The 25,468-nt window shown below is 39.4% G+C and overlaps 1 protein-coding gene across 1 annotated transcript in view; it reads left to right on the top strand.

The window, feature by feature from the left end:
* The first annotated feature begins 11,023 nt into the window (after positions 1-11,023).
* Positions 11,024-25,468, top strand: part of KCNK12 (potassium two pore domain channel subfamily K member 12) — a 45,125-nt gene continuing 30,680 nt past the window's right edge. Inside the window, exon 1 of the mRNA XM_032214960.1 lies at positions 11,024-11,366. Coding sequence (XP_032070851.1) covers positions 11,024-11,366 — 343 coding nt within the window. The remainder of the gene's footprint in view (positions 11,367-25,468) is intronic.

Here is a 25,468-nt window from a genome sequence, read left to right as displayed (position 1 = left end):
TGCTCTGTGAATCTACCTATGACATTCACTTTTGATCTAACTTCTTAGATGAAAAACTATATCTTTCCTGTTTGTTGCGGGACATCCTTCCTGAAAAGACTGTACATTGTTGGGTGAAAACAGAGATCCCTTCTGTTACCTTCTGTAGTGTAGTCCTCAGCTTACAACCACAATCGAGTCCAATATTGTTTTATTTCTTCTGCAGTTCGTATTATTTAACAGGATGAAGAGGCAACAGAGTATGACCGCTATGACAGTCATCTTTCCTATGTAAGTAGCTGTTTTATTGCTTTGTGTGCTTGTTTCATCCTTAATATAGTAGTGCAAGCAATCAAAGTCTTCCTTTCTGTATCTCTTTGTGCAGGCCATTCATTGGAGCAAGGTGGTCAGTGGGTGACTTCAACACACAAAAGGACAGTAATCTTCCTTTTCTATTATTTTGTGTGCTGGTTTCATCCTAATGCAGTGCATGCAATGAAAGAGTTCATTTCTGTGTCTCTTCTTTGTGCAGGCCATTCATTGGAGTCAGTGATATTGAAGACTGGCAAAGACAGTCATCTTCCTTCTGTAAGTAGCTCTTATTGTTTTGTGTACTTATTTTAATCTTATTTAAGTTTAAGATTATTTAAGATTTAACACAAAATAATAAATTTCCTTTTTTATATCTTTTTGTAGATCATCCATTGGGGCAAAGAATTCAGTGACATCGTCTTCGCCACTCCCACCTGGTCACATGACTGCCAAGCAACTCCCACCCAGTCACATGGCTGGCAAACCACTCCTACAAAGTAGGCCACACCTACAGAAGAGGTTCCAAAAAAATTTGAAACCCATCACTGGATCAGACATAACCAGGAAAGTTACATAAGCCCTATGCAGAGTGTATTGATTATACTCCAGAGATTCTGGAGTGTAAGCAATGCTGTCTCCATGCTAACCCTGAGTCTGAAGCCTGACTAAAATGGGCCAGTAATTTGTTTTCTCCAAGGCCCTCTGCAGCCATGGGCCAATAATTTTCCCCACAACTTTTCTCCAAATGGAAAGTTGGAAATGAATCAAGAATTGTCAGTAATGACCGGGTAGAGCTAGGACTTGTTGAGAAAGGGGCAGACCACCACCTTCCTTCAGAAAACATGGCAATGTATCTTCTTATCAATGACACATTCACTATCTTTCTGACACATTTTCAACAGAATATTGATCCATCTATTGTAGTTGCTTATTATTTTCCAAAATGTACCGTATTTTTTGGCATATAAGATGCACCTTTCCCCCCCCAAAAAAGAGGGTGAAAATCTGGATGCAATATTATACATTGAATACAGCATTTTTGGTCTCCCGAAACCCCACCCCGCACATCCCATTTTTTGCAAAAATGGAGAGGGAAAAAATGAGTGAAAGGGGGCCAGTTTTTTACAAAAATGGGGGTGTTTTGCCCTCCCATGCCCCCAGGAGCACTCTGCGGGCCTTCCAAACTCTCTGCACACTCCATTTTTTGCTCATTTTCACCCTCCCCAGCCCCCAGAAGCACTCTACAGGCCTGTTTTGGCGAAAAATCGATCCTTTTTCACCTCCTAAAACCCCCATGCATTACATTTTTGCCCTCCCTGGCTTCCAGGAGCAGTTTGCAGGCCTCCCAAACTCTCTGCATGCCCCATTTTTCACAAAAAATGGGTGTGCAAAGGGTTTGGAGGCCTGTAGAGTGTTCCTAGGGACTGGGGAGGGCAAAAATGAGTGAAAAAGGGCCAGTTTTTCACACAAAAAAATGGGGCATGCAGAGGGTTTGTGAGACCTGCAGAGTGCTCCTGGTGGGGGGAACAGGGAGGGCAAAAACTTCTTTTTAAATTTACCTTTTCAAATCTTGATGCGTCCTATACTCCGGTGTGTCTTATAGTCCAAAAAATACAGTATGTTTCTATGGTTTCAGGCAGGAGTCTTACTAGATCCTTTCTGGAAATGGCCTGAGTTGAAGGAACTCTTATGGCCTAAACTCTAGTCCTTCCTCTTTCTAAGTTCAAAGCCCTTGAAAGATCTGTTCTCCACCAGCAATGTTACAAAATTCATAAGCAATCTGAAAGGGGCAATTCTTACATAATTTTTCAAATGTTGCTGACCTTTCATTTTCTTGAATCACCTGCCCTTCCTTCACACTGATTTCAACTGACAGCTTCCATGCGGAGTCTGGCACAAGCTGTAGATGGAGCAGGAGTCTTCTCTGTTGGATGAGTGGTTGACTACGGTCCCAGATGACTATAATCTTCCTTCATTGCAATAAGGATATGACTACAATGTTTTGACATTTTTAAGCAATATTGCTGCTTTTCCTGGACCTACTTCTTAATCTGTGGGAGATAAATGAACAGAATTAGAAAAATCATCGGTGCTCATGAAGATGTAATTACCAGCAATACATCAGATGATTTTCTTTTGTGCATTTATAAAAGAATAGAGAAGGAGTTATGCAATCCTCATAGTAGTTAATCCATTCTCTCAAAATGGCAAAAGAAAAATCAAGAAAGTGAAATCATAATGTTGGCCTCTAACTATTAGGAGAAAAATGCGGGGGAAATGATTATTCAAATGACTGGTTTTTCAAAAATAAATAAAAGCTCTTACAGAATAGATCCACTAACACATGGGGGTCAAGCGTCACATGACATTTCGTGACATTTTTCCCAGTCGGGAGCTGGGATGGGCGTGGCCTGCATATGATGCATCCGGCCCAAGGGCTGCCAGCAACTAATACAATCTTCCCCAACCATCAGAAGTGCCAAAACTACAGAACACAGATTTCTCAGTCACTGTCTATAGTAGCTGGGAATTCTGGACAATATTGCCCAAACATAGCAGCCGTCCGTCTGACTCGGGAAGGATCCTTTGGTTATTGTAACAGACGGTTTCACATAAGTGGATATTGATATACTTTTTTAAAAAAAAATAATGGCTAACGACAAATGCAAAGCTGAAATGCCTAATTCCATTTACTAATGTTTAAGTAAGGGCTTAAATGAGATATTACCAGGAACATGGAGCTGCAGCTTTTATGTGCACTGCACGTAACATTATGTTATCTGGGAAATAGCTTAAAGAGGCACAGAATGGCAGCATTTTTTTAAGTTTCAGAAAGCTTTGCTGCATTGTCCCTTTTCAAGTCAGAACCAGTGACTGCTTCTCTCATGTGACCCTCTCCCGTGGGGACAGTGTTTCTCAAGCTCAGCAATGGTAAGCTAAGTGGACTTCAGCTCCCAAAATTCCCCAGCCATCCAAGGAATTCTAGAAATTCACCCAGCTTAAAGTTGCTGAAGTTGAAAAACATAGCATTAAACACATCTTCAGCTGAAATTCTGTTCTGAGCTTTCTCAGTTCTGGAACTGAAATTGCTGCCTTTGTTGTAGAAGCAGTGGTGGGCTGCTGCCTGGTCAGACCAGTTTGGGAGAACCGGTAGTTGTGATTGCTGACTGGGCCCTCCCCCCTACCTCTGTGCTATCCTTTCCATATATAACTAACTTTCTGGCTCGTTCCCTCGCCCATGCAGCCCAACTGAGTTCCATGTTCATCTGCTCTACTCACCAGAGCTGCCTGAGTAGATTAGCTGCATGTTTGAAGCTGCTTTTCAGCCCCAAAGAGGGGTGTGCAAGCAAAGCAAGCTTGCGAGTGATGCAAGCTTGCGCACATGCGCACGCTCACAACCAGTGAATTGGTTCTTAACGTAAGTGTAACCCACCTCTGTGTAGAAGTACCATGTTTTATAGATTTCTCTTACCAAGCCTTATAATTACCTTATCAGCACCAGATGGCAACAGCTTTTCTGGTCCAACCTTGTAAACACATCCTGGATTCAAGTCATTTATGGCTTTTACAGGTAACATTTAGCTTGGAAGTGAATGTTTGGTTCAGGAAGTCAATGAAAGTTGTGTGGCAGAGGAATCACATCTCCTATCCCCAGCCCTAAATATAGTTTCAATTATTACTCTACCTGCTGCATTTTTTTTCCAATTGCAACTTCCAAATGCTTTTCAAAGATAGGGTTGTTTTCCATCTGCATGCAGGCCAGCTGATTTTTTCGCCCTTCCAGAGGGCCGGGTGAGGCTGTTTTCGCCCTCCTCAGGCTTCAGGAAAGTCTCCAGAGGCTGGGGAGGACAAAAAACGTGCCCAACGGGCCAACTGGAAGTTTGTTCCTGAACTTCTGGTTGGCCCATTGGGGCCATTTCTCACCCTCCCTAGGCTTCAGGAAAGCCTCCAGAGGCTGGAGAGGATGAAAAACAGGCCAATCAGAAGTTGGGAACACAATTTTGGCATGCCGTAAGAAAAAGGCTCACCATCACTGACCTAGAAGATACAGTAAGTACACACAATGTTTTATTGTGGCACACACCTTCATCAACAATAGGCAATAGTTTTGGATTAGCTCCACCCTTTGAGACCCTTGCAAGTTGATGAGTGACATAAATACAGCTTCAATACTACCTTAAAACAATAAAAAATTTCTAACTCTGTAAAGTGGCATACAACCTTTTCCTCCCCCCACCCCACCCCCAAGTTATTGTGCTGGCTCGAATTAGGTGTTGCCTCAGCTTGGTTGCTGTTCTTCTGGTTGCTACCAAGCTCCAGGCCAAGCTCTAAGTGAGGCTCCAGGTAGGAATCACACCACAATGGGCAGCTTGCTGCAGCTTGTAGTTCTGACAATTAACTGTCAGCAGCTCACTTGTTCTCCTGTAATAGTTCCCAGACACCACATAAATTCCCAGACACCACTTCCAAAATCCTTGTCTGCTTGCTCTCTTCTTCTTTTCTTCTATACACACACTTTGGCATGCTCAGCACCACAGTTTATTGTGAGGACACTAGAAATGAATGGATTTTATTCTCAGGGTTTACAGTCGTTTAGGAAACAGCAGGAATTGAAGGAGCTTTGCTGAGCCGAGGCTTGAGGAAGTAGGGATGGGAAGCATTTTTACCTGGCTGCAGCTGCTTTTCCCAAAGGAAGACAGTATCCTACATTCCTTCACAAGCATGTCATAGCAATCTGGGTGCAATGCACAGGAAAGAATGCAGTTGGGATGCTGGACAAAAGCATTTCTAGTTGGAGCTACTGCCTGAGAATCTAAGAGCAGTTCATGGTCAAGGAACATCTTACTGCTCCAGTCTAGGCTAGAACCATGGAAGTCAGCTCCTCAGTGCTGTAAGTAATAAATGGGAGGGGACATCATAACTCAGTGTCTTCCTAAGGAGCCCATCAGCATATTCATATTTTCACTGCAGGAGTCCTTTGATAGAGGCAAAAAGTAGAACACATAATTTAATGACAATCCATTCACTCTGGGAGCAATGTTTCTTTAGCAAATCATAGATAATGTAATCTAAAGAGTTTATTTTAACGTTAAACTATTGAAATATAATATATGTTGACACTCACAGGTAAATATTGGCAATATAAGATAAATGCCACAATTTCCTGAAAACTGCAATATATATTAATAAATGATGGTGTTATTGGTGTTTCATTTGTATCTGTCTTATTTAATGATAGAACATATATTGAGGGAAATAACAAGTTAATCTCCATTTGTCAGAATTTAAATATCAGGGTAATGGCTTTGCCTAACTTGCTGGGCTTTAAGTGACTCAGTTAAGCATGTCATAAAAATACAGCCACTAAGCCAAATATAAACAAGCCATGTTATGACTTAGCACAAGTGAAATAATCACTGTTTGCATTGGGACAGATGATGGATGCTTATTTGGGAAACTAATATAACCGAGACTAGGAGAGATGATATTTATAGCTTTATTGTCTGTAAATATTAATTAATTTCAAGGGAGGTCAATATCGGACAAATGGATACTGCAGAGATCTTCCCCATAAGAGCTTATAGATTCCATATTAAGAATCATCTGAAAAAAGAAAGGGAACAATGAATACTGGGAATGAGTTTCATAGGAGAATGCTGAAACTTGTCCAAGGATACATCATTCTACATGTTAAGTCAAAATGAAGTTTGTTCAGTTTTGACATAACATGTTGTATAAACCAGTCATTCCAGGTTCTACAATGCAACCATAGTTTAAGCCACTCAGCATGTTGTATGAACTAGTCAATTTTGATTTATTCAGGAATCCATTTTTCAAGAAACCACGATTTATCTGTAAGCTCTGAATGAAACTCAAGCGAGTAGTCTGGGAAGTGTGGTGGAAAATAAGATATATCCTTGCAAGCTTGAAATCTGTCTAATCCTAGTCTAATAAGCCTTTGCTCTAAACTCATCTGTCAGACTTTGAAATATGGCTTCTTGAAAACTCCACCTATCAATGGTGTTAATGCATCAGTTTAAAAAATGGCAATTGGAAATTTGCATTTTTTAAAAGAAATACATGATGTTCTGAGATTTGATCTACCTTGGTGATTTAATTAAAGATTTGATGAATGCATTTCCATTCTCTCTCTCTCTCTCTCTCTCTCTCTCTCTCTCTCTCTCTCTCTCCCTACCTCCCTCCCTCCCTCCCTCCCTCTCCCTCTCTCCTCTCCCCTTTCTCTCCAAGCACATTGTTCCAAATAGCTAAACTAATATTTATTATTCCCATAACAATTTGGTTTCATAAGACAAGGCCTATTCTTTTTTTAATAATAATAAAGTCAACACTGTGTATATAAACACAGGAAATTGAGCTTCTGTTCTGCTTATGATTGGCCCTTCATTAAAACATGTTTAAATGATTGATTAAAAATAGTCAAGAAGAGGCAAAATAAGAACATATTTCTTGCAGATTAAGACTCAACCTGATTAGTAATGGATATGGCCAGTTAATTCTACATTATTGTTGGTCTGTACTCTATAACCTCATTTATCCAAGTGGCCAGAGGAAACCTCTTATAACATTTGATTAGCCAAAGCTTGTTTACACAGTTACTCACCCTATGATAAGAACAAGTCTACCTTTGGATTTATTTTCTGAACTATAATCAAGGAAGGGCATATCGGTTTATGCATACATCAGGATGAGGGAAAAGAATAGATCATCCTCCCCAATCTAACACCCTCTGGACGTGTTAGATTTCAGCTCCATAATGTTCAGCCAGCTTGGTTGCAGAAAGCTGAAATAGATGGTCTTGTTACAGATTGCTGGCTAGAGGATTAATTTTTAAGAATCTTTACTTATGGGGAAATGTTCCTGCAAATAGAAAAATAGCACAGGAGAAAATAGACAATGTTGTGTTAAGTTTTATCTTGTCTTGTCCTTCATTGTAAAGGAGATCATGTAAAGTCATTAAACATTAACTCTGATTCTGTTGTATTGTATTATATCACATAGCCCTAACTTTTAGTCAAAATGACTGGGAATGGTAAGAGTTATAGTCCAAAACATCCAGAAGGCTTCGGAGTAGTTTTGATTTGATCCCAAAAGATTCATCTTCCCATTCTTAGAATAGTAAGAGGAAGAATTGATTCAGGCAATCAATTCCAAACATGAAAATGTGGGTCAGTGAGATGCTGTCTCATGACTGGCATGTTGACCAGGATTTCCTATAATCTAGAGGCCAAGGCTGCTTCCACACAAAGTTTCTTATTGAAATTCATTTTAAAATCATTGTCATTCAACAGGGAAGGAGAATTTTGTTTCATTAAAAACTGTGTGAGCTCACATGAAGATCCGTGTAATTCCCACAATATTGTGCCTTCCATTGCCTATTGTACCTCCTGATCTCTGCTGCTTATTTCTCTAGGAGATCCTTGTGGGAAGGAAATACAACTTGGATTGCTTGCTTTGGAGTTGCCCAGGCATGTTAGCACTGCCTGTTCTTGACTCCTGTGTGATATTATTTTTAAACAATGGTGGGGACAAGTAGACACTTTACAGAAATAGTATCTTTTCTTATCCCATTGTTGAAGCACAAAAGCAACTTTTCACAACACTTCTAGATTGTTGTTGTTTTTATATCCACTAAGTACTCTTTCTACTTAGGAAATGTCTAGTCTGCCAAAGAGAAGCCAGATGGTACATGAGAAGATCCAACTTGAAGCACAGAAGAAATTGGTTTATGGGAAATGGCCTATTTCATCAGCTGCCATGGCTAAGTATATGGACTTTGAACCTTGTAATCCAAACTTCATGGGTAGCATTTCTGCCATATAGACCAATTTAGCATAATGATTATATCTTAAATTAAACCTCGATTAATCTCAGTCCAAATCATGACTACACTATATTATGTCCTTTTAACTATGCTCCTGTTGTTATTTCCTTAAGTACCCAACCTCGTAGGAGTCTAAGAATAAAATGAAGAGAAAGAAAATGACCTATACTTCCCAGCTTTGATATAAATCTTTGATATGTCTTGGCTTATTAATTGCTTTAGTACATCTTAAACAGACTGAGAAAGACATTTAAGACCTGAAGACCAACATGCCCAGATTACGTCTTTTCCATTGTTGTTCTTTCAAAGTACAAAACACATCTCTTGAACAATATTATTATTGTACACAACAAACAGTGGGGCTTCCTTCAACATTGACTCAAAGACACAAGTCAGCCAAGTAAACAATGCCAAAACCATTCCCTAACATGGTGTCCTCTAGGTGCAAGTTGCAACTCTTATCACTTCCTCCTGTCCTTGGGGAGGATGGGAGTTTTGTTCCCCACATCTGCATATATTAGGTTGTCCAGCTGAGTTCCAGCCAGAGCCCTGAAACATGGACATAAGCAGATTTTCCATTTCCAACCATGATCTCTGTAAGAACCTGTATTACATGTTGATATAGAGAACGAAATAGACTTTTTTCAAAACAAATTTTAGACACTCATAACCCAAGCATCTCCGTGAGGCACATTTCTTTAAATCAGGAAAAAAAAAACCAAAACCCCACAGAAGTAAAGTGACAGAAAAATATTTGAAAAGTCTCCTAGACTTTCGTTGGAAAGAAAAGTGGCGAACCTTGGTCCCGTTTTGCAGGCTCTGAAAAGGCGACTCCTCTTTCAGAATCGAGTGTTTGTGGCTGGTCTTTCCCCTGTGGTTTTGGATACCATTCAGCAATGCATCGGCCTCTCGCCCACTTCGCAACCCCGGAAAAGGGAGAGTTATCGAAAATACCTGCCGATCAAAACCGGCGGCAGCCACCACGTACACCTTTCCCGACTAATGGGCAAGGCAGAAATACATCTCCACCTCCTCCCGTTTCGAGTTGAGCGCTCCCGCTGTATGTTCCGCAATCAACAGAAATGCCGAGAAGGCAAAGAAAAGGCGGAGTTGGTTATTGAACAACTCGCGAGCTGGAGCGGCCCCAGCTCCCGCCCAGCCCTCGAAGCTCAACTATAGGCGGGGACAGAGCGAGGAGTCGCGGGCGCACGCGGAGCTGCAGTGCACTATCCGTGGTGCTGAACAGCCGCACTTCCTTTCCCAGCTGTTCTCCCATCACCGCGACCCAGCCGTGCGAGAAAAGGAGGCGATCCTCCCACCCACCCACCCACCCACCCCAGCCGTCATTCACGTTTGAGACTTACAACTGCATGTCACAGGAGGACTCCGAACTGCTGTGAATAAAAGGACATGGTGTGTGTTGGCTTATGATTAGATTCAAGGGAAACCAGGTTGGGGTTGTGAGGCTTGGCGTGGGTGGCCGGGACTTTGCGAGCAAATGGCAAAAATCAGAGCTACTCAAGCGGAGGTTGAAAGAAGAGTCCCAAGAAGGTAACTTCACCTGAATCTAAAGAAAGGTAAAAAAAAAAAAAAAAGGCACTGAAGAATATGCTTTGGCAAACTACATTTTATTTGCTTCGTTTGCTTCCCCCCCCCCCCCTATATTGTCATCTACAAGGAATGAACTAATATGGGAAAGGCTATGCTGGGCGGGGAGTGGGGGGGAGATATCTGTCTTGATGAATTAGAGAAGCCGGTCCGTTTCGCCTTCTCATCTTAGCCTGCTTTCTGCTATCTTCATGCTAAACTGCATATCCAGTAGTGGTTGAATATGGAAGGGCACTGTTTTCTCATTTTAATTCAGATATACGAGAGACATGAATAACTTTACTGGGGAGGGGAGAAGTAATATGCAGCACAAACAAATGCAGTCTTGAATATCCCAAACTTCCAAATCTTGTATGGAACAAATATCAATTGGAAGTGGTTAGAAAGAGTTTATTCAGTGGAGATCTAAATGAAGTTACATGGGTGTTGTCTTGTTGATTCAGGTTTTCCTCAATCATGAAGCTGATCAATACTCATCTAGTTGAAACATACAGAAAAAATGGGAAAAGCTGGTTGGACAAAGCTTAACTTAAGTTGATTTATCCAACCAGCTTTTTCCATTTTCTGTGTGTTTGTCAAGTGGTGACATTTGAGTAAATGTGCTGAGCATTTGCTCTCCTTTATAAAATGTGTTGAATGCAGCTGTCTTTTGTAGTGTTCCAAGTGTATTCAATATATGAGAATGCTACCTGCATAGAGTTTAAAGGACTCAGAAAAGAAGAGCCATGCTGGTGATGCATAACGGAAGGAGATTCATTGCAAAGTCTGAGGCAAGCTTGAAAAGGAAACGATGGGAGGTGAAATGAACATTTGGCATCCTTTAGGAGGAGGACTATCCTAGATTCTATTGGCCCTCTGTATCATACATCAGAAATACTAATTTTGACTGGTTTATTTCTTCTCTTAACTAGACTTGGACATTTTTGATCGGGATAAAGGCTAGACTACAAAGAACATGGCCAAGTGCAACTATCTGAGGTGGAAGACCTTACAAGGCACAGCCAATGCTTGGAAGCGGGCTTCAGTGGCAACAGAATTCCCGAAATAGTTCTATGAAAATTGATATGCCTAGGCTGATGTGGGAGAGTTCAGTGGAAATCAAGTTAATGGAAGCCTGCATTGACATAAGCATGACAAGCCAATACCCATGACTCAGAAGGGAAACCCTTCAAAATAAGGATCTTTTTCCCTCGGTTGGGTGCTTTAATTGGATATCTCCATGCCAGTCCCCCCAATGAGGTGTTGGTCATTTTCCATCACCTCTGTGGTGCTGAAATTTGGATGATGTCTATCAGGAGACTTAAAGGCTGCTGCTGCATGTCACATTTCAATGAGGACAATGGTAGGTTTGTCCTTTTAGCAGTACTCATTGGGGCATACCTGACTGTTGGAGCTACCATCTTCTCAGCCATTGAGAGCCCATCTGAAGCAGAAGCACAGCATCGTTGGAACCAGACCTTTCACAACTTCAGCCAGATTTTCAACATTAGTCTCCCTGAGCTGAAGGCCTTCTTAAGAAGCTATGAGGCAGCCATGGCTGCAGGTATTAGGGTAGATGCCCTTCGACCAAGATGGGATTTCACAGGAGCTTTCTATTTTGTGGGCACAGTGGTTTCAACAATAGGTAAGTCTTCCTTCCTTCCTTCCTTCCTTCCTTTCTTCCTTCCTTCTCTTTCAAATACCAAAGGTAGCCTTTCACAATTTGATATTCTCCAGAAAGTGTGAGAAAGTGTTGGGCTAAAATCAGGGAGACCCAGTTTCAAGTTCACACTTGGTCATGGAACTCATTGGCCAAATTTAGGCCAGTCACTGGGTTGCTGAAGAAAGTGGAGGAGAAAATACTATGTATGCTGCCTTCAACTCCTTTAGCACAGGGCAGGTTATAAATCCAACAAATAAATGAAAGTATTGTCCATGCTGACTAAGAATTTTATTGATCTGGACATATCCTCTTGTTTAAAACTGACCATTTCCCATTTTATTTTAGAATAATAATTCTGCAGCTCAAGAGTCATAACCAACTAAACAACCATTGTTCTCTATCATTTCTCTTCCAGCCATTTTTAAATGAAATATTGAAGGAATTTATTTCCCAGTTACATTTTAAAATACAAATGTATAAGTATTCATAATTAAATGTCACTAATTCAAGGGTTTTACCTCAAAGTCAATGGAAATCAATTACAGTAAAACAAGATCTTCATATGCAGTATATTTAGAAGTAAACAGAAAGTTTCCCTAAGCTAGTTTTCTCCAAATGCATTAACTCATCAGGATCAACATCATTGGCTGCAAATGCAAGAAATCGCTCCTCAACTTTAGGTTAGGAATCAATGACAAAAATATAATTTTAATTTTGCTAAAAAGAGAAATGCTTATTATGCTTTATGAATTTAAAGTGTCAAATTCATGTTTTTCTATTCAAAATCACACAGGAACAGCTATCCTATATTATTAAGTATGCCAATGCAACAGTTTGCCTGAAAAGGGCATTTTCAGATATAAGATTAAAAGCAGTATGCAAATCAGCCTTTAAAACAAATATATATTTTTTAAAAAATGCACAAATATATCTTTTTCTTTATTATGTCCTAGGCCAATTAACATCACACTAGTGTTGTATGAGAGCTAAAATGCACTTTTTGATGACATGCAAAAATGGTGTGTAAGAAAACAATACAGTCAAAATACAAAGGAAGGGTCTACATGGAAAAGAGAAAAGGATTTCTTTTTTGGCTCGCAGAAAGATTACAATTTAATATATTAGTGATATTTATTGGGGGCTTTAATTATTTTTCCACAAAGAAACAAGATTTGAGTAACACACTATATGCATGTTGCTTTCAAAACTCCAAACAAATATAAACAGCTGGTATACTTTAATGAAGTAGAATGGGTGAAGTTCAGAAGTGATGTTGTTTCTTTTTCTAGAAAGCTTTCTTAAGTTGCTATAGCAACTGAAGTTTGGAAAGTGATCTGAAAGTCAGGATGCCTTCATAAATAGAGCTGGTCTCACCATCATGGACAGTTAGTTGTGTTTTATTGTTCCAAATAGCTAAGCTAATATTATTTATTATTCCCATAACAATTTGGTTTCATAAGACAAGGCCTATTCTTTTTTTAATAATAATAAAGTCAACACTGTGTATATAAACACAGGAAATTGAGCTTGTGTTCTGCTTATGATTGGTCCATTAAAACATGTTTAAATAAGATAATTGATTAAAAATAAGAAGAGGCAAAATAAGAACATATTTCTTGCAGATTAAGACTCAACCTGATTAGTAATGGATATGGCCCAATTAATTCTACATTATTGTTGGTCTGTACTCTATAACCTCATTTAGTAGAGTGAGTGGGATAAAACGTCCAGTTCCTGTTTCCTGCATCCCTAATTTTGTGTCTGTTACCAATTTGATGTTCCTAAAATAGTTCTCTATTTTATGATGACAAATTTAAAATCAGACTAACTAACATGTATAGATTATTTCGAAATTCCTTCAGAATAAAATTTTATTCAGTACCAATAAAGTATTACAGAGTTTGGGTTTTCTTTTCCCTCCTCACCACTTCCCATCTAATGATAGGGAGTGTGACATTTAACCCTGCAAAGGAAAGAAGAATTAAACATTCTGTGGGTGCCCTGAAATTTGATTGACTAATTATGTACATTAAATTAGTGTCAACTTTTAGTGAACTTTTCTTTCTCCACGACAGCCTGTCCCCAATCTGTCCTTCAGGTCTTCCAACAGTGCACCCATCACTGCTGTAATTGAGGCCATTCACTTTGCTGCTTGTCATTCTCTTCTCTTTCCTTTTACCTTTCCAAGCTTTGCCCTGAAAGATAGATGATGCTAAAAGTGTTGCATAAATGATACTTTGTTGGGTGGGGCCTTCAACCTTCTAGACAGAAGTGGCCAACTTTGTGTTATATTACCAATCACATAGTGATGTACCAGAAGATTCAAATTTACCTTTTGCCTATCCCTGTCCTAGCTACTTACTTACTGTATCTACAAAGAAAATATTAGCAGATATGGCTGACTTTGTCACATACAGCTAACAATCTATTTAACAATGTTCTTTATTTTTTCCATAAGGAATACCACTGTATGAACTAGCATTATTGGTCACAATCTACTAGACATTCTCCCATGTCTAGCTCCTATAATTGTAATATAATTGGGTTTTTATGTCAATACATTCTCCTTCACAATTAAAATAATAAGACAGTGCTATTCTATAAAATGTAGAGATTGGGAAATAAATATTAGTGTTGAAAGTTGCTTTCCCTGTCAATACTTTCCCTGACCACACTTCTTACCTCTAGCTTCTACTTTGTAGTACATATAGAGGAGGATATTACATTAAATCCACCTAAATATATAAATATTATGCTTACAGCATTAAAAGCACATAGGGTCACCTCTGGCAAGATGGGCAGCATAAAAGTTTAATAAATAAATTAAATCATAACAACAATTACTTCAGGGTGACATTAGAATATGTGTTGATCAACAGGAGTTTAGCAACTGATTGTTAGCAGCAGCCTCTGTCTTTACAAGAAGAGATTATTTTTTAAAACCTCTCACTGTATTCCCCACCACTTTTCAGGTCATCTGCAACGAGGATAAAAAATGTCAAGATGGTTGGCACAACTGCACACTCAAAGCCTTTCTCTTTTTATGCAGGTTACCTACAAAGAAATAAGGTTTTAATTGCAAAAAGCTGCCACCTAGACTTTTTTAAAAACCCTTACACCCTGAGCACTTTCCTCGAAACAATTAAATGGAAAAAAAGGAATGTTTTTTTAATGCGTCCTTTGGTCTCATTTAAGAGAATGCAACTTTTAATTTTTCCCTAACACCCACAGGATTGTGAAGTGGATGATAGATCACTTCTGAAAGTGAGGTGGGAACGAGCATATTGGGTTAAGACCAAAGATAAATGTATTTAAATCTCATGTCAACAATCAATTTCACTAGGTGACCTAGGATCAGTCATCATTACCCATAATAATCTATAATAGGTGGTAAAGAGTACCTTTTGTACTACTCTGAGTTGCTAGGAAAATGATTACAATAAAATGAAAACAATTGTTGGATCCAGCTCTAAAGCCTTCCTCACTTTTGTAACCAGGTAGTTGCAAATCATTTTTCTGCATTTTTGCCCTAGTGAACTTTTTTCAACACCAATTTTGCAATAGGGATTCTCCCCCTCCCTATTTATACATTTCTTTTTCTCTTTTCCTTCTTCTAGACCCTTTTCTTCTCTTTTTCACAGCAACCAGCACTACCAGATCCCGATTTAATAGTATACACTATCTTCTTCCTGAGAAATCCTGAGAACTGTAGTGCTGGGAAAGACACTAGAAACCCTGCAAAAATCTGAACTAAGTTACAAATCCTTGGTGTAGATGAACGAAAAGGAACAGCTTCCTCAGCTTTAATTGGGTTCAGTCTTTCACCCCATCCAGTGAAAAGAAGGATTAAGTGAACAGATAGAAGTGACAGCAATTCTAACAAGAAGCAGCCATCTTTGGTATCCTTATTTTTCCTCTATTATTTCTGTTCTATACTTCTCTTTCTTCTCACCCAACGAGAAAAGGAAAAGAAAGAGGCTACTAGTTCCTTCCCCCTCCACACCTATGTGCATACACTAAATTTAAATTTACTATAGTCACCACTCTCATAGACTCTGGGCTGCTAACAAATACCAAACCGATAAAAGCAGTTAAAAACATACAGTACCACAAGCACCCTGGACTAAAACAATCATAACAATAACAAATCAAATCAAACTAGGGAGCCACAAACACATTGATGCCAGGCCTGAAACTAAAGCCAGATCTTGAGTGCTTTTTAGAACTCCAAGAGAAAAGAGCCATCTATATCTCTAGAGGGATGTTGTTCCAGAGAGCAGTAGCCATGACAGAGAAATGGTCTCTATCTCTGGTCCCACAGCCTTCATTAGAAGGGATCTGGAACATACAAACAGCCACACAAGAAATAGATACAGAGACACAGAGAAGTCACAATCTTCTTGGTTTTGGTATCCACATGGTGGGATTCCTTTGAATTTTCAAAATTGAGAGCAAAAATACTTCCCATTGTTTTGTCACAGAAAACTAAGCATAAATTAATCACAAAATTTGTTAGTAAATGGTTTCCTCCCTTATGTCCTTCTTTTGTAACACTTAATCTTTAAAAAATGTTCTGGAGAGCTGGAAAGTTTGCATCCAAACTTTGATGGTATTGTAGTCAGTCGTAAAAGTCTATTGCCCAATAATGGATTTTCAATTCTGTTTTTCTCTCTCTCTCTCATGGCCCAATATAGCTATATCTGCCAAAGGAGAAAAAGGCGTAGTGCCTTCTTGTTATCTGCTTCTATTGAATTTTTTCTGCAATTAATATTCTTTTAATTGACATATCATTTCATTTAAAATTATTCTTAGTTTATAATAATATAAAGTGAGTTTAATTTATGTACTTTTGAACATTACACTTGGGTGGGAGATGCTATGTATACTCTGTGTTATAGAAAGATAGGGTCTATATATTTTAATACTTAAAAATCCACTCACTAATGTCTAGATGTCATGTAGTGAATATCATAATTTCCTCACACAAAATTAGTATGTGAATGAGATTCCAAAGCTTCCCTTCCTTCTGTCTTTTTTTTTTAAATAGTGTTATTGTAATATACATAGCTTGGATGTCTAGCATTTCTACTTAAAATTCTACACTCTTTCCTGTGATGTGCTTAACAATAACTGTCATAAATCTGGAAAATACTTCTGATCCAAAAGGTAATGATAGGATCCTATAATTTATTTAGAAATATAAATAACCCAAACAGAAGGCATAAAGAAATTAATTCAACTATATAATTTTGTGAAGTCTATTGTTGCTTGTATTACTTATTCAGTGGACTTTTTTAAATGTCATTTTTTGACAAAAACAACAACAACTGAATGAATCCCTCAACCCACCCTTCATACTTCAGCATCATGCATCAATTTTTTGTAAATTAATGTTTCCTGGAATATGCACCACTAAAGCTAAAAGGCACTTTTGGAGCTCCCAAATGATTTGCTCATTCAAATAACAATGGTTGCACATTAACTGAAGTATGCTGCTACTAATAGCTATTCAAAGGAAGCAGACAATTCAGCTGAAAGACGAATTCTGCAGCATAAAGCCACTTGGAGAACAGGCAAAGGGACATTAAAAGAAGGTGAATCATTGGCCATTTGGTATGACTCCATTGCATTTTTATATTGTTCCTGATTTCCCATTTCCCTAATGGAGCAAAATCAGTAAATGTCAGAAAGGATCAGCTTCACCTTTTCTAGTAACTACACTCTGGATTTTCCACTTCCTTCTTTTTTATATTCCAGTACAGGGCTCTCCAACTTTGGCAACTTTAAAATTTGTGGACTTGAACTCCCAGAATTCCTCAGCCAGCAAAACTGGCTGAGGAATTCTGGGAGTTCAAGTCCACACGTTTTAAAGTTGTCAAGATTGGAGAGCCCTGCTCCAGTACATGAATTTTAATAAACTTATTTGAATTTGAATTGAATTTTAATAAACTTATATGCCGCCCAATCCCAAAGGGCTCCGGGCAGCTTACATAAAAGACAATTTAAAAAGTACTAAAAAGGTTAAAAAATGAAGAGAACAAAGCAGGTTAAAACACAACACACTCAACCGTAGTGGGGCTGGACCTCATTCAAGAGGTCAACAGCCCCAGGCCAGCTGGAAAAGCCAGGTCTTAATAGACTTTTTGAAGGCCGCGAGAGTGGGGAGGGTCCAGATCTCCAGGGGTAGATCGTTCCACAGGGCTGGAGCAGCTTCAGAGAAGGCTCTCCCCCGAGGAGCTGCCAAACAACATTGTCTAGTTGACAGTACCCGGAAAAGGCCCACCCTGTGAGATCTTATTGGTCGCTGGGAGGTAACATTAAGGAGGAATCCATTTTAGTTTCTTTTCCATGCTTTTTTTACTTCCCAGGCTTAAAGCTTGTTTTTGCAACTACCATTCCTGCCTTGTTAGGTCATCTCTTTGGCAGAAGTGATGTCTCTGAACAATGATATGGAATAATCATCTATTGCACAAATCCAAGAATTCTAACTAAAACTAGACATTTTGATTCTGTCTTGTGAATTCTTTCTCTCCATTCATGGGACCAATTCAAAAATCCTGGCTTGAGCCAGTAAAGCTTTATATGATGTGGGTTCTCACAATAATAGAGAACCCCATGATAAGATTGTCCCTAAGTGGCCTCTCTCTATCAACCAATTTCAGGAGACCCCTCAGTTTACTGAAGAGCTCTGGGAGACATAGCAGCAGAAGAGACAGTGGTAGAGAATTGGTATTGGTAAAGAAAGAGCAGAAGTCAACTTAATTGACCATGGAGATCTTCTATCTGAGCTTACACTGTGGCAATAAGAATGGCAAAGCTTTCTTGTTTGTCCTTGTTGTAACAGTAGACTATGCCACCACTGCAATATTTACTATACGTTTTACTTGCTGAGGCACAAGAAGATCATAAGAGCCACAGTGGCGCAGTGGATAGAGTGCAGTACTGCAGGCTACTTCTGTTAATCACCGGCTGCCAATTTGGCAGATCGAATCTCACCAGGCTCAAGGTTGATTCAGGCTTCCATCCTTCCGAGGTTGGTAAAATGAGGACCCAGATTGTTGGGAGCAACATGCTGACTCTGTAAACTGCTTAGAAAGGGCTGTAAAGCACTGCCAAGCAGTATATAAGTCTAAGTGTTATGCTATTCTGAGAACCACTGTGGAATAGGTATACTGACAAAATTGCTTAACTGAACTTAGGTTTGGAGTCTGTGTGGAAGAGATCTGAGAAGGAGACAGCATCTTCCAAGGTTATATGAGATTTATTTCAGCTTCTTAATTCTGAGGAAGAGGTTAGGGTGATTGATGAAATGAGCTTCCTCACTAGTGAGCTTGGTCAATGTGGCTCTATTAGGAAGGGAATAGTCATAAAGGTGGTCAAACTCTAGGAAGAGCAGAGCTGACTTGAAGGAGGTAATAGTGATCCAACTCATAAAGATGTTCTCCTTGTATGTATCTTCCCATATTAAGAAAAGTGATATGACTTGTAGCCTTCCCTTTATACAGAAGAGTTTCAGACTTGTAGGTAGCCTTGGATATCATTGATCCTGGCATCCTTCTGGAAAGTCTGCATGTTTGGGAGTTGAAAGCACTGTTCTACAGTGGTTTGCTCTTTCCTAGGCAGCCAGTTTCTGTTCCCTTGTTTTAGTTTTTGCATTCATACTAAATTTTATTCTACATATATGCCTATTCAGGGGTGGGTTCTGGCAGAGACCACTGCCAGTTTGCTCAGGGATGCGCCCCGCGTGTGCGTACTTCAATGCACACCTGATGCATGCTTGATGTGCACTGTGCATGCATATGCAGTATACTAAAATTGCTCTACGTATGTGCAGAAGCAAAAAACCAAGATGGCAGCACTTATGGTGCTGCCGAGAGGACTGGTTCGGGTTGTGGCAGGCCTGGGTGGCTGCTGGTTCCAGTGACCCAGGCTGCCAGGCTACTACTGGTTCAGTTGAACCGGTCGGAACCGGTCGGAACCAACCATTGTGCCTATTAATTTCTAATTTCTATTAGAATGGATTTTATTGTGATTTTGTAATGCCTATTATTCACATTATAAATAGACCTTTGTAATAGTGAAATCTGTTTTATGAGGAACTTTAGGAACAAAACAAATAATGGATTAGCCAGTATCACCAAAGACCATTAAAAAGGCACTTTTGCTAATGAAGCTCAAAAAAAGGTCTATTTTATATATCTAAAGAATAATATTGTTAGAAAGTAATCAAAACCTTTAAGGAATCCTACCAGATATTTTTACTAGTTAAAATATTATTGTCAAATTGAGACAATGATGAGCCGTTTCAAAATTATGTTTTGACAATCCTGTGAGAAAGAGAGAAAGGGAGACGGAGGAGAAGAAGAGGACTCTCGGCTGTTCTATTGTTTTGTGAGCTCCTGCAAGTGTTTTTACCAATTAAGAAGTTCATCTCTCAGATACAAAATATGTTGATGACTATGATTTTGCTTATTAATATTATATTGTTATAATATTCTTAACACTGCATAATTCATTTCTGTTTTTCAGCTAGATACATTTATAGCCCAGGGATACACTATGTACATTAATTCCAGTTAAAATAAGATAACTTATAGTACCCCCACTAGTTTATAGCTCTACAAAAACTACCACAATGTGTGTTGCTTTTATACCAATACACATTGCACCAAACCCTCAAAATAGTGGAGAAAATGTCACATTGAGAATTTAATGCAATTGGCAAAGACAAAGCAGTCTTAGATTATAATATATATTTAACCTAGGATTTTTTTGTGGGGGAAGGGAGGAGTTTCTAATGGTATATCTGATTAAATGTATGGAAGAACCAAAATGGTGGGGCCTGGTTTGTGAAGTCCCTTTGCAAGGGTTCTGTGAGATGCCTTTGTGCCATCTTGTTGGTAGGGCCATCCAGTCTTCCTTACTTGGTGCCAGTGAAATGCTGATTAAAGCTATGGGCACTTCTTGATTCCCTTTAAATGCTTCTGAGCATACTAGTGTCTCAGGGACATGCAGTCAGGGGAGGCAGAGCCTCACCACTGTCATCATGAAAATAAAAAAAATGTAAAAGGAAAAAGGCAAGAGCTGAGGTCAGGCTGAGCTAGTTGCTGCCAGAGTCACAGTGGATGACTCTGCTTAACTGTTTAAAAAGCCTCTAAAAAAGCACCCTCTATAGGAGGAGGCAGGAGAATGACATACCTCATCTAGTCTGACTTTAGGCGTTTTATGATCACTCTAGCAGAGTTAAGCAAGCGTTAAAAGCTGAAAAATTCTTGACATAGGTGAGGCACGTCATTCTCCTGCCTCCTCCTGTAGAGGGCGCTTTTAAGAGACTTTTTTAAACAGTTAAGCAGAGTCATCCATGGTGACTCTGGCAGCAACTAGCTCAGCCTGATCTCAGCTCTTGCCTTTTTCCTTTTACATTTTTTTCTTTTCATGATGACAGGCAAGAGCAGAGTTGAAATCCTCTTTGAAACAGCTGGAAAAGGTACGTGTGGGTCAGAGGGAGGGAGAGGAATTCAAACTTCATCCTCAAGTGTAGATCCCTCCCCAAGTGTAGTTTGATTGCAGGCAGAGCCATGTTGCCTTTTCAAACACACACACACACACACACACACACACACACACACAGAGCTGGATAAAACTATATAAGCTTCACTGATTAGAAGTTTGAAAAGGCAATGTGGCTCTGCCTGCAATCAAAGTTTCGGATTGGTTCCCCTCTGGCTTCTCTGCCTCTTCTCTTACCTGAGCCAGCAAGCAGGAGGTGAGTGGGTGAGTGGACTTTATTGCATTTCAGGGATTTCCCACCCAGACAGCAGGCTGCATTTGCAATGGTGGAGGGGAATGGGGGGGGGGGTATGGCAGAGGAGCTGCTTTCAAGCCATTGGAAAATATATCCAATCCAACTGCTGTGTTTGTGTTTGTTTGAGAGAGAGTGAGTGAGAGAGGGAAGGGGGTAGGAGAGATAGTCCAATCCAACTTCTCTGTGTGCATGTGTCTGTTTGAGAGAGGGAGGAGGGAGGGAGAGAGGGAGGAGGGAGGGAGAGAGGGAGGAAGGAGGGGAGGAAGGAGGGGGAGGGATAAGAAAAAGAATGAAGGAAACTTTTTCAGAGCCGAGGTGGCGCAGTGGTTAAATGCAGCACTGCAGGCTACTGCTAGATCAGCAGTTCAGCGGTTCAAATCTCACCGGCTCAGGGTTGACTCAGCCTTCCATCCTTCCGAGGTGGGTAAAATGAGGACCCGGATTGTTGGGGGCAATATGCTGACTCTCTGTAAACCGCTTAGAGAGGGCTGAAAGCCCTATGAAGCAGTATATAAGTCTACTGCTATTGCTATTCACAAAGTAGAAAAACAAATGCTGTCACTTTAAATCGGAACTGAGCATGCCTGGCTGTGGAATTCTGGGAGTTGAAGTCCACAAGTCTAAAACAACTTGAAACCCAGCACTGTGTCAGTGCCTCACCAGTCATAAACCTCACCGCACGTCACTGTAGTGTCTACTGTCCAGAAACACTGTGAGAAAATGGAAAAGGAAAGACAGAGAAAAAGAGAATGAGATGTTAATGCATTATATCACCCTGATCCAGAGGTGGGTTCCTACTGGTTCAGATGGGTTCGACCAAACTGGTAGTGGTTTGCCAGCCTGGGTCATGGGAACCAGCAGTGACCCAGGCCTGCCATGCCTCTAAACCGGTTCCCCGGTTGGTGCAGCATGTTTTTTCCCCATTTTTTAATGTTCTGTGCAGACCTATTTATGGTCAGCTGCACGCGTGTGCATGCACTGAACTCTCAGTATGCTAGCAACAACCCACCCCTGCCCTGATCCTAGCATTTACCTGATCAAAGTGACTAGTAATAGAAGACCTCCAAGCAGTGATGGGATTCAGCCGGTTCGCACCTATTCGGGAGAACCAGTTCGAAACTTTCTAAGCAGTTCGGAGAACCGGTTGTTTGAAGAAATCTTATTTTATTTTTTCCCACTTTACAGGGCTAATTCTGTAAGGAAGGCAGGAAGGAAAAATTCTGGTGTTGTTTCTAGCCTCATCTTTATTGCCCTGCTTACATAAACTGCCTCTCTGGTTAACCCTTATTACATTGTAACAGCTAAGGCGAAGTGCCCATCGATGTGATTTCCCCATGGCCACATTGTCACATGACCACCGAACTATGCCTACCCAGCTGATCATTATGGCAGAGAACTGGTTGTTAAATTATTTGAATCCCACCACTGCCTCCAAGGTCCCTTCGAACTCTGCTATTGTATTGTATTGTATTGTAATATTGGGCCTAACAAGGCAGATTTCTACATGACTACAAAGACTGATTCTAAGATAATATGATTTCTGTTTCCAAAATCAATTTATTAACATAAAGTTTACATCAGATTTGGAAAAGAATCCAGGTGAATGGTTTTCTTTTACTTACCCCCTAAATTCCAGAAAACAAATGATGCTGATCCCCCATCTTCATAAAAATCCTATGAGTTTAGATTAGGCTAAGAGAGAATAACAAGCTCCACAATAATAGAACCAATTTTCAAGAAAGATAACGGGCACCTTTACAAGTGGAAGCTTTGATTCCTGTACTGAACTAGAGGCTGATAGCCTAAATGGCCCCTTTCAAATCAATGTTTGTTTGACATCTAATCATCTTTATAGCTGGATGGAGATTTCAGATGGGCCTTTTCTGATTCTCATCTGACACTCCAACCTCTACAAAGTAAGAGCCAAGGTGGCGCAGTGGTTAAATGCAGCACTGCAGGCTACTGCTAGATCAGCAGGTCAGCGGTTCAAATCTCACCGGCTCAGGGCTGACTCAGCCTTCCATCCTTCCGAGGTGGGTAAAATGAGGACCCAGATTGTTGGGGGCAATATGCTGACTCTCTGTAAACCGCTTAGAGAGACCTGAAAGGCCTATGAAGCGGTATATAAGTCTACTGCTATTGCTAAGTAGAAAAATTCCTCATTCTTGGCATCAATTTATACAGACATAAAGTAGAAGATTATGCAATTATCTTTGATCTTTGTATATTAAGGACTAGCTTAGGCACAACATGCTATAAGTGCAGCGTCAGATAGAAGTTTAATGGGTGACAAAGAAAGCAAAGCAATGCATCAAGAGATTTACAGTAAAGGAATCTTGGAACCATAACTAATATCCTCGTCAGTTCTGTGGGAATGAGAATAAGATACACAAACATATTATGCAGTGCTACTATTTCTTCTTTTCTGTCTTCTTTTCTAAGCTGCAAAAACCTTGAAAGTTGAAATTTCGTTATGTAGAGGAGTGGCTCCAACCCCTTCTTTGCTTGGCTTTCTATTTCACAGCTGACTTTGCCATCATTTGCCCCCCTAAGTCAACAGAACCTTGCTAGATAAATATACATACATCTGCAATACAAAACTAGTAGGTGAAGTATTTTTATTTTAATTGAGGAGTTGATTATTGATAGGGTTTTTACCCTACCTTTATAGAAATGCAAGCTGCAATGTTATAAGTTCTCATGAGAAAATAAAATACAGCATGCCAATTATTCATAAATAATGCTCCCTAATGAGGAATAGCAGTTATTCAGATGTAAATATTCACAATCCTTGTTCACAGTTCAAGAAAGAGGTAATAATGTGTGGCCTACAAATCTCAATATCTCCTTTGTGCTAAAGAAAATGTAATAGGCAACCCCATCTTTTGGAAAAGTTTGCTCACCGTAGCTTTCTTGGGGATTTAATAAAAATGTGGGAAGCCAAGCAGGCAAAAAGCCAAAGTGTGGACTAATTAGAAGGAGAGGCGTGAATTTATATGCAGTGGTACCTTGGTACTCAACTGCTTTGAAACTCATCACTTTGACAAGAAAATTTTGTCCTGGTACTTGTTGTTTGTTTGGTACTCAATGAGCAAGCTAGAACTTGTCAGTTTCAGTTATCTTGTGACTCGTTACCCTTTCCAGTCATAATAAAGTATGACACTCTTGCCCTCTGTACATCCCTTGAAATCTTACCTTAACTTCTGTGGTTATTTTGTTTGTTTTTGCACTTTTTTTCTCTCATCAGTACAGATAAAATGAAAATTTTATTTAATTTAATCTATGTATTTTATTAATTTTAGGTTTATTTCTAATGTAAAATAATGATACACAAACCTATCTTTTAACATAAAATGTGCATTGTTTCTGGTTTGTGAATTAAATTTATTTACTGTACATTATTCCTTATGGGAAAAATGTGTTTGGTACTCATCATTTTTTGTAATCATTACACCTCCTGGAACCAATTAATGATGAGTACAGAGGGACCACTGTATATCTTTTGGCCTCCTCATATTTAAATAAAGGATAGTACAACTCAATATACGTATGAAAATGCACTAAAATGGTCTTCTTTGAATTAATTTCTGGAGGAAATTCCCTTTCATCCAACCCAATAAAAACAGAGCAAGAAAATTTCTCTGACTGGCATGAATTTACCTACAAAGCCATAATTTGATTTTTACAAGCTGGAATAATATGAGTAAAAAGACTTATTCTTCTCTGCCTTGCAACTTTGCAGATGTCTCTTAAATCAATTTAATCTTCTATAGCTTGGTCCCTCAAGATCTGTTGAATGCTAATTCATAGTTCCCACTTAACATGGCCAACAATCATACCACTCCAGAATTCTGAAAATTTGACAAATTGTTTGCTTGAATATGGATTACAAATGTTTAATCTGGAATATAAATGGAACAAATGTTCCTCAAAAAGAAAAAAAAATCATCATTAAGAAAAATTGAGGCATGATGTAATTTGTTTGCAAGAAGCACCAATAAGAAAAAGGGAAGTGAAGTATTTGACTTTGGAGATTAAATCTATGTTAGATTTAGTGTTTATATGGCAGAATAGCCCAAAGCACACATTCTAGTACAGAGAAGTTCTCTGAGGATGGGCTCCATCACAAATCCAAAAGTTTGGAAGACTAAATCTCTGGTCCCGTTAACCGACCCAGATTTTATCCTGCAACATTATCCTGGGATATGTACATTTGCCTTCATTAGTGACTAAATCTATAATTTGGTCATCATCATCATGTTTCAAATGATAATAAAGG

Source organism: Thamnophis elegans, chromosome 4 (assembly GCF_009769535.1).
Source record: "Thamnophis elegans isolate rThaEle1 chromosome 4, rThaEle1.pri, whole genome shotgun sequence".
Classification (NCBI taxonomy): Eukaryota; Metazoa; Chordata; class Lepidosauria; order Squamata; family Colubridae; genus Thamnophis; species Thamnophis elegans.
Note: the sequence above shows the minus strand (reverse complement) of the source record. Positions and strands in the feature narration are given on the sequence as shown.